Source organism: Telopea speciosissima, chromosome 2 (assembly GCF_018873765.1).
Source record: "Telopea speciosissima isolate NSW1024214 ecotype Mountain lineage chromosome 2, Tspe_v1, whole genome shotgun sequence".
NCBI classification, from domain to species: domain Eukaryota; kingdom Viridiplantae; phylum Streptophyta; class Magnoliopsida; order Proteales; family Proteaceae; genus Telopea; species Telopea speciosissima.
This window is the reverse complement of record NC_057917.1, coordinates 44,487,688-44,501,349: the sequence shown is the minus strand read 5'-3', so window position 1 is coordinate 44,501,349 and position 13,662 is coordinate 44,487,688. Positions and strand designations below refer to the sequence as shown.

At 41.1% G+C, this 13,662-nt stretch overlaps 1 protein-coding gene across 1 annotated transcript in view; it reads left to right on the top strand.

Moving 5' to 3' along the window:
• LOC122652277 (D-lactate dehydrogenase [cytochrome], mitochondrial-like) overlaps nucleotides 1-13,662 on the top strand; it is a 177,774-nt gene that overhangs the window by 138,921 nt on the left and 25,191 nt on the right. The window contains exons 13-14 of the mRNA XM_043845976.1: nucleotides 851-960; nucleotides 7,147-7,209. Coding sequence (XP_043701911.1) covers nucleotides 851-960; nucleotides 7,147-7,209 — 173 coding nt within the window. The remainder of the gene's footprint in view (nucleotides 1-850; nucleotides 961-7,146; nucleotides 7,210-13,662) is intronic.

Below are 13,662 nucleotides of genomic sequence, written 5' to 3'. Positions count from 1 at the left end.
CTTGAAATCATTGATCACAGTGGGGAGGGGGTGATAGAGAAATTTTCTAAAAAGCCTTTCTTTTCCTGCTAGCATTTCATCTTTATGTTGCAGTCCTTGAATAGGTGAACGTCAAAGAAATATCTAAAAAAAAGGGGCGTACCTTGTGCACGAGGCTCCCGCCACTGTGGTGTCTGGGGAGGGTCATAATGTATGCAGCCTTACCCCTGCTTTTAGCAGAGTGGCTGTTTCCAGACACGAACCCGTGACCACTTGGTCACAATGGAGCAACCTTACCGTTCCATCAAGGCCCGCCCTCTGAACATCAGAGAAAAATCTCTTATCATAAATTACTTGCAGGAATAGTGATTCCATTTTTGCAGAGTCAAATGTTTATAATATTTATTATTTTCAATGCATAAAATGCTGTGATACCTGAATTTTATGTGGCCATCCAAAAAAAAAACATGTGAAAACAAAAATTAAAAGCGAACCCCCATTAAATGATTGTATCATTTGATCTGTTTCATTAATACTAGAGTAAAATAAGGTGAATGGTCCTGAACTTAATGCAGTGTAATAAACTCTTATCACCAATCCCTGTGGTTGGCGATGGGTGCCCAGAAACTACTCTGAATCTTTGAGAGTTAGGATGGATTCATCCAATAGTGGGTCACTCTCAAGTGTATATTGCATACACCCTTTGACATTAACAATAACAAGTCACAATTTTAGTCTATCAGACCAAAGTTTGGATCATGCCTTTTACTTTTGAACACATCAATTTCTCTACCAGATGGTTGATCATATTTTTGATATTCACTAATCTTAAGTTCCCTGATAAGTTTGCTGATTCTTTTACAATATGCAGAAGCATACTCACGTGAGCAGACATTAATGGTTCAGAAGATTGCTTCTGAGCACAATGGTTCTGATTTTGTCTTTGCAGAAGATCCTGAAGCTAAAAAGGAACTTTGGAAGGTAAAATGGTTTATCTATCATTTTACAAATCCAACTCTTTGTATGCAGATTACTTTGATAGTAATCCATATATCCTTGTTTATTATTTTCACTATGTTAGGCCTTGGTCAATCCAGTTTGTTGCTGTATATATTTACTGATTATGATATCCTTCTTGATAGAGTTGACGTATTGCTTGTTATAATATAATTGACTCATCAGAAGTATTAGCATTTACCATAACATGTTCTTGATACATTCTAAACCAACTCGACCATAGTCCATGTATTGAGTTTGCCTTTTGGGAGTTGCATTGAATTTCATGAGCTGGATTTGATTGCTTTAGTTTAGTTTCCTGAATTTTCTGCGTTAACTGTTCAAATCTAATATGCTCTGATTTAGGACAGTTTGTTAGTGTGATCAATTCATTACAGCATTTATCAATACAATCATGCATGGGCTTCCTAGTTTGGCATTGATGGGAAGAATTGGATGGTAATTTAAAATTGTAGGTGAATTGTGATTATCTTATAATCTTGTGAAGAAGTAGAATAGTGAAGCTTTTTAGGAAGTTAAGGTCACGGTTTTATACGGATTAATGGAGCAAGGAAACATGTTTTTTCTGGTTGATTAGGTAGAATTATGTTTATACTTGCAGTTGTACATAAGGGTATAAAAGGGTTTGATTATGGTTCTAGGTGAAATTCGGCAAAAAGGAGAATGGTGACAATGGGGATGGGCTAAACGCAAGGAGCTGCTAGGTTAATGTACGATTCCAATGTGGTTTTGTAGGTTAGGTGTGTTTCCTTTTACCTATGGCTAAGAAACAGAGGCATGATTGGGGTTTTCAGATTGAATGCTGAAAATGCTAATACACAATGGATGGACTGAACTGAAAACGAAAATAGCAGCTGATGGCCCAGAGAGATTGGAGATGATATTGAAATTACATAGAAACTATGTTCACTAGAATGACATCTAGTTCCCCTTAAATCCTCAATGCCCTCATAGAAAAATCACAACCCACACAGAAGTTCAGCAGAAAATGAGCTTCTCGTTTACAAAATGGCTAAATAGTGAACAGAGTTGCAGAGCCTTGTCCTTTTAGTTGGAATGTTGGGCATCCCCCTTTTACTATCAGCAGTACTAGTATTCACTTGTGAGTCAAACTAGAAGGCAACAATGAAACTAAACATTCTTATCCTAGACAATAAATGAAACAACCATACCTGGATTGATAACTACAAATTAGCCATATTACCTAACCTTGAGAGGAATCAAATTGTTATCAAACTAATGGCAGAATCCAAAATAGGGATAGTAGTGGCAGGTTTCAGGTGGGTTTCACAAATTGCATAGCTGACCCTTCTGAAACTTCTTTTTAAGGGATAAATATTCTTGTATTGATGTTTAGCACAAAGCTTCCTTTATACTCGGGAGCTGTACAAGCCATGGCCAACACTGGAGACAGGACCCTCTACGAAAAATATCGCCTATTACCCCTTACATGATTCCAACAAAAAGGAAAAAAGCACATCGATACATCCAGTAAATTACTAATTCATAAAATCCTCCCATCTATCCCATATACAAAAGGTATTCTCCCCTCAAAGTTCAAGGACAGCCAAACACCAACTAGCCAACCATCCTCATTGGTTTGCATACAGTTTCTCAGCTGTCTCTTCCTTGGCCAAAAAAGTGCGAGCATTCCTCTCCTTCGAATTGCATCTACAGATTGCAAAAGGATTCATCTTGTTAGCTAGAACCAGAGAACACAGAGAGGAGAGAGGGAAAGAAGAAGGAAGAAGAAAGGGGTTGAGAAGATATTTCTTTCATGCTTTTCAAATGAACCACGTACATCTTTATAAGAACTCTTAACTAACTATGATGCTTCCTGACAACGAACAACCTTGCCCCTTACACCTATGACACCTGTCCCTCATACAATCTTCACACACTCATATCACACCGTGTACTGTTCCCATATCCCCATACGTCTATACATAATCATCCAATCTAGCTGGCCTTTTCTTGTTCCTTCTCTGTATGCGACGCAAGCTAACCGAATTGAATGGGTCCCTGCCCACGTCATTGGCCACGTCATGCGCTCCTCCAGGTGTGGTCATAACACATCTTCCACAGTATTGCCATCCTCCCATCAAATGGGTATCCCTCCCATTGCAACAAGCGACACAAGGGAATTAGGAAAACTTCAATTCATCCTACTGGGGTTATCTAACTCCTAAGAGATCAGTGTTTAGAAAACCTGGAAACTTCTCAGAACTGCAGGGAAAAAGAAGAATCAGATATAGAGAAATTTCAATAACTTAGTAATGTAGTCCTAGATAGATAGGAGATCTACTAGGAGCCAACACAACCAGGATCTGTAAGCTGCTGGTTCGATGGGGCAGATTTGAAGTGTTAGGTCAATTTTAGGGTTAGGGTTAGGGTTAGAGTAATGGATAGGTATCTTATATGGTAAAGCTAGGCAGGTGTAGGGGAATTTAATGAACTAGGTTTTATGGGTTTTGGATGGGTAGAAATAGGTTAGATGGATTTGGGCAGCAACTAGGGTTAGGGTTTTGAAAGGTGGAAGATGATGGAATCTAGAGTTTATAATAACAGGAAATTAGGTGGTTGAATGGGATTAATAGTTAGGTCGAGTCACGAGTGTGGGTAAGGTGGAGGAATATATGCTGAAAGTTACAGCTAAATCAGATGGTTAAATCTAGAGTTATGGAGGTTTCCTAGTAGAGATAGGAGAGGGGTAAAAGTTCAATTTCAGACAATCGGCTGGGTGGATGGTACTGAAATTTGGATCGAGTCTCTCTTAGGGTTTGAGGAAGATTCGACCAAAATTTTAGCAGGTTCTAAGAGTTAGATTTGGCTGGGCAGAATTCTCGCGAATATCACCTTGCATGTGACCTTCTAGCAAGGTTTAAAGTATCGGTATCGGGTATTGTATCAGTCGGGTGATTTTAAGAGATGTATCGTATCGTATTGTCTCGTTTCGGAGATACGTATCAAACAATACAGCTACGCATAAAAATAATCAAAATACACTTTTGGAACAAAAAACAATATAAATAAGCAATATATAATAAGTGCCATGCATAAAACCTAAAATGGTGAATAATGTATAACCAAACAAGTGCATTAAATTGAAATTGTTATAAGAGATGAGGTTTCTTACATGTTGTAATCGTCTATAGCCATGAAGAGTATTGGATGATGCAAAGGATGATGTTGTAGCACTCTTTGATTCGTTTTTTTTATTTTAAAAGTGTGAAAAAGCAAGATTAAATGCAAGATTTGAGAGTTTTCCTTCATTTTTTTGTTAGATTAGGAGTTGTATTGAGTCTGTGAGTGAAAATCACTTTTTTATGGAATGTATCGATGGTATCGGTATGTATCGGTATGCATCGGTGCGTATTGGTATGTATCGTAATCTATCGGTATGTATCGAGCCGTATCGACAGATACGTATCGATACATATCGATACATATTAAACCACCCACAGAACCCTATACTGGGCGTATCGATGGTATCAATACGTATTGGTCGTATCGTATCGTATCGGCTATCGGTTGATACATTTCGATACAATTCGAGACAGTTCATTTTTTTTAAAAAGGGAGACGTATCGGTATGTATCGTGTCGGTATCGGTATTTGTAGGGTTCTAATGGATCCGTGGTTTGAATGTTGGCAGTGGGGATCGATGGGGTTGGGTTTAGAGGATTAGGAGAAGGCGGCGAATGGTTGATGATAATGATATTAAACACTTGTAATTGCAGATCTTCAATGGCAGCAGCTTGAAGACAAGTAATAGATCCTCCCGATCTACAAGATGCAAGGAGTCAACTGGAGATCCACCACTCCCTTCATCTTGATATGACTCACAAGTCAACACTCAACAAAGCAGGGCAGCAGCAGCAATGGCAGCAAGCAAGAGTTTTGTTATTAATCAAATTCGTGTTCAATACTTTGGCCCCTTTCAACCTTATATAAAAGACTCAAAATTAGACTCCTGCACTAAAAAGGAAAGGCCTAACCCAATTCTTAACCTATTAGGTAACTTAAACTGACTAGGAAACTGAAATAGACTCAAAATAGAGTCCTAATCCATCCCAACTAAACAATTAAAAGACAAACTACTAAAAGCACTTAAATTGAACCACTGGTTCAAACCAGCTTTGGACCCGTTCAATTTAAAACATAAAAAACATAAACATAAAACAAAGTATAGTAAAACATCTAATCCCGTATGCAATCTAATTACCCATATTTTAGGCCCATAAAAGTAGCCTATTACATAGAAAACCCATGGGATCAAAGGCCCAACATGTATATAACCCAACCTTAGACTTATTCCTAACAAAATAAGCCCATTTCGGTGATGAATCTGCATCACTTAGTGAAGACTGATCAGATGAATCTCTGTTCAAGAGGTAGAATTGGTCTTCAAAATATGATCCAGATCTGACGGCTAGATCTCAAGTTACGGAACTTTCCTACTCTAACTAGTAAACTAGAAAACAACCAGGAAATTCAGAATCAATGCTGGGAATTTTAGAGTTTAAAATAGCAATCAGATAATGACCTAACTGTTGATTAATCAGTAAGCATCAACCATAATCAGAAGAAGAATGATTCAACTTCAGAAAATCAGAATTTTGAAGAAGTTGAGTTGGACTAGGACTTCTGAAACTCGATTAGAAATCAGGTTTAAACAGAACTTAGAATCAAGAACATAAAAATGGCCACATCAGCTTCCCACAATAGCTAAAATCCAGAGGCCACCCTGCTTAGCTTAGCTATGTGGGACACTTTCAAAATCCTTTATTATATTAGATGACAGAAGTGGAACGCTAACCTTAATTTCCAGGATAAATAAACATAGAAATAGGAAACTTGTTAATTGTTATCCCAGAATGAGTAAATAATCTAATATCCTTCTCCCAGATTAAGCAGTTAAGTTAAAATTTTAATAAAAAAGAAATTTAAATATACCTAGATGATGGTAATAATGTAGGTCCAAAGCAGGAAATACCAGGTTTCAATGACCGATAAAGGACGTACCCATTGCACGAGGCTCCTGCCACTGCGGGGTCTGGGGAGGGTCATAATGTACGCAGCCTTACCCCTGCTTTCGCAGAGAGGCTCTTTCCAGACTCGAACCCGTGACCCCTTGGTCACAATGGAGCAACCTTACCGTTGCACCAAGGCCTGCCCTCTTTAAATATAAAGAAAACCCAACATAATATAAATAAAATAGCTGAATTTATTTTTCTATTCTTGGAACAGCCAGAACAAAGAGAAAGTTCTCACAAGCATGGTACTAAATCTCATTTCGTTTCGGTGTTTCGGTCTGACCGAAATTTCCGAGATACCGAAATATCGTCGAAATATGGTATTTTTTTGTGGGTGTAAAATGCCAAAATGGCCGAGATTTCCGAAATTTTCGAAACGAGATTACCGAAATTACCGAGATTTCCGAAATTTCCGAAACGAGATGACCGAAATTTCCGAAATATTCGAAATATTGCATGTGACACTTTTAGTGACTTTTTCAATATCTCGCGATATATCGTGACTCCACGATATTTCGTCGATATCTCACGAGATATCGTCGAAATATGGTATTTTTCCATTTCGAATTGGTATCGTATCTCGGACAGCTCGAGATATACGAAATTTGGCGAAATATCGCTGAAATTTCGCGAGATTTTGAACTATGTTTCACAAGTCTGCGAGGTACATGAACGAACTTTGACAGGCTTGTAGGACCCTATTTTGGTGCCTGAGATTTTGGAAGCACCATCGGTCGTTGAAACCCAAGGGCGGGCCTTGATGCAATGGTAAGATTTCTCCATTATGACCAAGTGGTCACTGATTCTGGAAACAGCCTCTCTGCGAAAGCAGGGGTAATGCCTCGCACATTATAACCCTCCCCAGATCTCACAGTGGCAGGAGCCTTGTGCACTTGGTACGTCCTTTTTTCTTATATGTAAAGCTCTATAGCTCTTGCTTGAGGATTTATGGTGGCCTTTCCATGCTATGGGTATAGGTTTTTGAATGTTGTTGGCCTGAATTTCTTGCATTGAGATAATTATGATCACACTGGTAGTAATAGTTGTCAAGTTCCTTTTTTCTCGAATCAAGTAATCAGATTTGGTTGTTTTCTGTTTTCCTCTTTTCATGTAGATAAGGAAAGAAGCACTTTGGGCTTGTTTCGCAATGGAGCCTGGTTTTGAAGCAATGATTTCGGTCAGTTGGTAATTAGTTCCATTTATTAAGTTGTTATATGCTATTTTTTGGTGTTAATTTTAAAATTAAGTTGAGAGTCAATCTAATCTATCTATGTCATGGGGGAACTTTGTGAAAGTAAACACAATATTGCATTTCTCCTTCTTTGGTCTACATTAAGTACCTGTCAGCCTTTGTCTAATCAGCATAGGATATTTGATAACCATTGCAGTCTTTACCTAAAACTTGGTTCAGTTCTCAATCTGTCTGCCTAAACCTTGTCCAAATGATAGACTTCATTTTTCATAATTATGCTTATTGTTTTTAAGTTGGACCCCTTCATTTAATTGTTATTTAAGAATTATGTTGACTGTTGTTAAAGTGTCTGGATTCAATGTATGTGTCTAGACACATTGTGCACTTGTTCCACATGTTAGGATGAAGATTGTGAGTCATCCTTAGCTAACATTCTATATTTGTAATCCCTTCTCCATCTATAAATGAAGAGGAGGCCTCTGTCATTATCGACAAGTCAAGTGATTCTCTCATATTTCAACTTGGTATCAGAGCACAAAACCCTAAAAAAATTTTTCTATTTTTCCACCGCCAGTAGGGTCACCACCATGACTTCTCGACGCTCTGGCCTCACAAGTCAAGCCTAGACTGAACATACTCTGGTGTATGTCATGCCAAGCAAGACCTACTTACCCCACTTACCATTAACATGTTCTTTTCATTGCATTCACTCGATCGCTACCCAGTGGCCCTTGCCGTTGCACGCTGCTGCTAGCGTCTCTGCCGCCCTGACCATCCGACCGCCCATTGGCCTCCTGCCCTGCTGTCCAGGAGGCTGCCGATCAGTCGCAGGCAAGGTTTTGGGTCTCGGTTTTGCCCCTGGTTTCGCCAAACCATTAAACATAGTTCTGCTGAGATCTCGGCAAGTTGGTGTATTTTTCCTGTCTTGACTCGGTGGTGGGTTTTGGTGGCCATATGGCCTAGATATGTCCTGAAACTTGACATTCACCCTATTTTAAGTCTTCTAAACACAATCGAAATGTTAGTTTTTTATACAAATTCCCAAAATGGTACTTTGACTTCGGACCCTAGGTTGGTAGTCTACCATAGGTGAGCTCTACCCTAGGCTAGTCCACACAATATTTAGAACACATAATTAAAGTAGAAGTCTAAAACAACTTAATTAAGCATTAGGCATTATATTCATAATCATACATGGTGATGGTTTAACAGTTTGTTAATAATCGTTAGAAATTTGGAAAGTGACATAGATTAAACTATTATAAGTATAAGTGTGTAACTAGTCCTACCATTTGAGAGTAGCTAGTACTGAAACGAGTGTCGGGCCGGATCATCAAAATGACCATGTTGTTGTTGTTGTCGAATCAAGCTCAGCTCTTTTTTTTTTTAACCTAAAACTATTCTTGAGATGCAATGTAGCTCCCTCTCTTGATGTTGAAGCTTCAATTTTGAATCTCCAAGCTTTAATCTTCAGTTGAGGTGAGATTTGCCAAAAAATAGCACCAAAACCTTCACCTCCAAGTGATTTTCCTTCACAACGGAGCAAGAGAGGCAAGACAGAGGCGAGATTTTGAGTTGAGGTCGAAATCTCTCTGAGAGGGTGCCTTTTTATAGCTTGATTTGGTCCCGTGTCGAACCGAGATTGAGATATACCATGAGATCTCAACCGATATCTTGGACAAATCCTGTATTGCCTACCGTCTTGTCTCGAGACTTCACGAAACTGAGATAGCCGAGATCTTGTACTATGGTCGCAGTCCCTTGTTGCCCTGATGGCCCCTGCCACCTTCGCCCTGGCTCCTGCCTGTGTCATGACCTTTGTTGCCTTCACCCAAACCCCTGCCCCCTGCCTGTGTTGCAACCTCTGCTGCCTTTGCCTATGCCCCTGCCTGTGTCGCTAGGTCCCTACTGCAATCGTCGGGCCTCTGCTTCCCGCCAGGTGTCGCTAGGCCACTGCCACCCTTCATTGAGCGTCGACGCCACCACCTCGACCTGTACTGCCTGCTGCCAGTGCTCCCGCCATCTTCCTTTCTCTGTCATATATGCTGCTATGCTACGGTAGACTCCCTTGCATCTTTTATCCATTAATTTGTTGATATCTCCGACTCTATGATGCAGAACCAAGGGTGTATTCAAGGAAGAAGAATAAAGCTGCTGCCCAGCAGCAGCCACAATTTTGAGTAGGCTACTGTCCAGCAGTAGCCCACGGTCTTACTGGGTTGTTATGTTTTTAATTTTTGGGTCATGTAATGAACCAATGAACTGGTTGGGTCAGTTGGTCTAGTTTAAGTCATGGTCAAGTCTTGTGGACCAAGTTAGTAGTCTTACTTTCTATTTTCATTAAAGGGAGCTAGTTTCTATTTTCATTATCAGTATGTGACAAGGATTAGTACCTCACATCAGTTAGTAACTGATTGTGTCTTGTAACTCAAGCAAGTTCAAGATTGGAAGTTTCTACTTGTAGGATTTTCTAATTTTGTTCCGTTGCCATTCTTTCTGTTAAAATAAGAACCGTAGGGGTGTTTTGGGAAATTCCCCACTAATCGACTCTATTTATTGGAGTCGGTGGTGTGGGGGCAGTGATGTAATTATTTTCTCCCTTCTTTTTTTATAAATAGAAAGGCTTGGATGTTCATTAATACATCCATGCATTGAGCTCAAATTCTTCTCCTGTTAACACTTTCCTTATTGCAGTCAATAAAAACAACCCAAGAGGCCATAAAGGCCACGATTTTGATTCTCAACATTGTTGTCAAGCTTTTTATTTCTGAGTTATTTCCTTGGTGTTTGATCCATGGAGGATGGAGCTGGTGTGTGATCTGGCTGACTCCTTGAGGTGGGAAGCCCGGGAGGCCCCCTTTTTATGCTGTTCTTGATCTTCTTCAAGCTGTCCAGCCTTTATAAGACCTTTCTACTACAACCGAGATTCACTATGGCTTCCCCCTTGCTGCTGTGCCTGGTTTGAACCTGTTTCCCTTATTTTCTAATTCCATTCCCCCTCTCTCCTGCCCTATCCAGCCATCACTTCTCTGCCATCTTTTGAGCATCCCATCCCCCTTCCTAGAGCACCCCTCGATCCCTCTTTCAGCCCCTTCTGACCGGCTGATTGGCCTCTACAGGAAGTCTTCCTAAACCCATTGAAACCCTATTTCCTAGCCTGCTACTCAAATCGGTGGAGAAGAAATCCCTGCTGCAGATCTGTTTGCTTAACCCCATGACCTCCTTACTGTCCCAGACCTATTTCCTCATAATATTATAATAAACCTAACCTCTGACCTTAACCCTAACCTACCAAACCACCCCAGCCCTAACCCATCGAACTGATCCATTTCCCTTGATTCCAGATCCTGTTTTGGGACTGGTTGAACATTCAATCCTGTCCTACATTACTCTATGGTTGAGTGATTTTAGCACCATGGCGGGTTCAGGGGGTAGTAAGGTGAGTCATGTTGGGACTCATAGCCATCACCCCACTCTCTAGCCGGGTTCGACAAAACTGAATGGGTCTAACTATGTACCATTGTCACGGGCATGCCTTCTGACAATACATGGTAATTATTTTTTGGGATACTTGATTGGTGACACTCCTATGCCGTCTGAGAGTACTACCAAGAACGGGTTGGCCCATGATGCACTTGTCATGTCTTTTCTCCTCAACTCTATGGAACCTGTTATTAGTTCCAGTTTTGTTTTGATGAATTCTGCAAAAGAACTCTAAGTTGCTGTGAAACAGACTTATGCCCAAACCAGTACTTATGCTCAGATTTACGAGCTCCACCACCAAGTTCACGATATCCCTTAGAAAGAACTCCCTTTGCTGCCTATTATGCTACTTTGACTGCTCTCTGGTAGCAACTGGATTTTTATCATCCCATACCGATGGCTTGTACTGCTGAGGCTCTCACTTTTCAGAAGGAGCGGGAATGGAACGTGTCTACGACTTTCTTACCTTTCTGAATCCGGAATATGACCAGATCCGTGTTCAGATTCTCAGTTGTGATACGTTACCTACATCACTTCAAGCATATAATCTCCTTCAGTATGAAGACTGACATCATTCTGCTATGCTGCCTACTTTGGTTCCTCCTCACTCTGCCCTGGTATTTACAAATTACAACTGCCAGTACGGACTCGTCTAAATCTGCACCTGTTGCAGATGAGCCCGTTAAGTGTGATTATTTTGGTTGCCCTCGCCATACTCGTGAGACATGTTGGAAATTGCATGGTCGCCTTAAACGGGGAGGTCATGGTGGGAAACGAGGCTTTACACACCACCAGGCTCGTCTCTCTGAGACTGTTGACAGCTCCCTGCTTGGTTCTTCTCTGTCTGCACCAGATTCTACTTCTATAGTGCCTTTCTCTGCGGATCAGTTACAGGCTCTTCAGTGCATGATATCTCAGTTTGGGACTCCTTCATCCACATCTAGCCCTGCCCGTACTTCCCATCTCGCTCAGACGACTCAGTGAGGTATTTTTCATGTCTCTTCTGGTTCTAGTCCGTCCTAGCTGCTTGATTCAGGAGCTTCAGACCATGACTAGTTCTTCAAATTTATTTTGTTCCTACCTTGTTCAGGTAAGGACAAAGTTCGCGTTGCTGATGGATCCTTATCCTCCATTTCTGGTAAAGATTCTGTTAAATGTTCACCTTCTATATCCTTATGTTTGGTGCTCCATATCCCTAATCTATGGACTAACCTTTCTATTTATCGTCTTATTGTTGAACCATAGAACCATCTGGTTACCCTCCCCCCCCCCCCCCCCACACCGATAGAACCATCTGGTTACCCTCCCCCAATGGCCTCTTCAGCAACAGCTCAGCCTGGAACTTTGTCAGACCCACCGCCCCAACTGTACCCTGGCACAACCTAGTCTGGTTCAAGGGCCACATACCCCGCCACAGCTTCGCTACCTCCCCACCCAAGCCTTCCTCATTCACCGCCACATCCCTGCTTCTCCCGCCGGCTCCCTTTGTTGGAATGTTCTTGAAGACATTCCCCATCTCTTTTTCGACTGCCCCTTCACCTCCACCATCTGGAAAAAAGCCCTCTCCTCCATCTGGCACCGCAACAGGCGACTCCTTCACTTTGACCGTGAATGGCTTTGGGTGGCTAAATCCTTCTCAGGGTCCTCGATTTGTGACACCATTGGAAAGCTGGTTTTTGGAGCTGCTATTCATCACATCTGGATGGAGCGCAATCTCAGGAGATGGACTTCCAACTCTTGATCCTTCGATCTGATTTGGAAAGCCATCTCCTTTGAAGTCTCTTCCAAGCTCAGCCGTGGCCATCTTCGCACTGTCAGGGACACCCCTAGGAATAGGCATATTGCTGTATTTTGGGGCCTTGACCTGCCCTCTCTTTTTTCTTCCACCTCTGCATAGGTTGGTTTTGTTCTCCCCCCCCCCCCTCCCTCCCTCCCTCTCCCTTATATATTCTTTTCTTTCCTGCCCCCTCCTGGGGTTTGGTAATACATATTTATTCACCCAAAAAAAAATTGTTGTCTCATTTTATTCCACCTATTGTGTCTTTCAGGATCTGGTGAAGGGATCAGCAATTGGATATGGTAGGGTGCGGGACGGGCTGTATTATTTGGGTCCAGCTCTTACTACTATGTCTCCCCGTTTTTCAGCTCATACTTTGCGCACCGGTAGTGTTCTTCAACAAGTACACCAATGGCACCAACTTCTTGGTCATCCTTCTTTTCGTTCTTTACGTTTATTGTTTCCTACTTTGCTTAAAGATTGTAGTCCGGATAAATTTCACTGTGAAACATGTGAGTTAGCTAAACATACCTGGACATCTTATTCCCCATCTTTGAATAAAAGTGAAATCCCTTTTTTTGTTATTCACTCTAATGTATGGGGGCCTTCTTGCATTGTTTCTCAGGATGGTTTTAGTTGATTTATCTCATATATCAATAACTGTACTTGCCTCACTTGGGTTTATCTTCCTCGACATAAATCCGAGGCATTTTCTTGTTTTCAATCTTATTTGTCTATGATCCGGACCCAATTTGATGCCAAGGTTCGGGTCCTTCCCAGTGACAACGGTACTGAATACATTGATGGTAGCTTTCACCAGTTTCTTGATACCTAGGGTATCCTTTTCCAGACCTCTTGTGTGCGCACTCCGGAACAAAATGGTATACTTGAGTGCAATAACCGTTATCTTTTCAACGTTACTCTCTCTTACCATGACTCTTCCCAAATTATACTGAGGGGATGTTGTCCTCACTACAGCCTACCTCATCAATAGGGTTCCCTCCCGTAATGTTTTGGATTTCCATACTCCCATTAGCCGTCTCCCAGATCCCTCTTTTGCTTCTCACCCATAGTTCTAAATCTCGCCGAGATCTTGAAGATCTTGAGAATCTCGAGCTCCTCAAGACGAGATTACATACGAAACTTAAAGCTTGCAATGTTTCGATAATTTTGGTAAA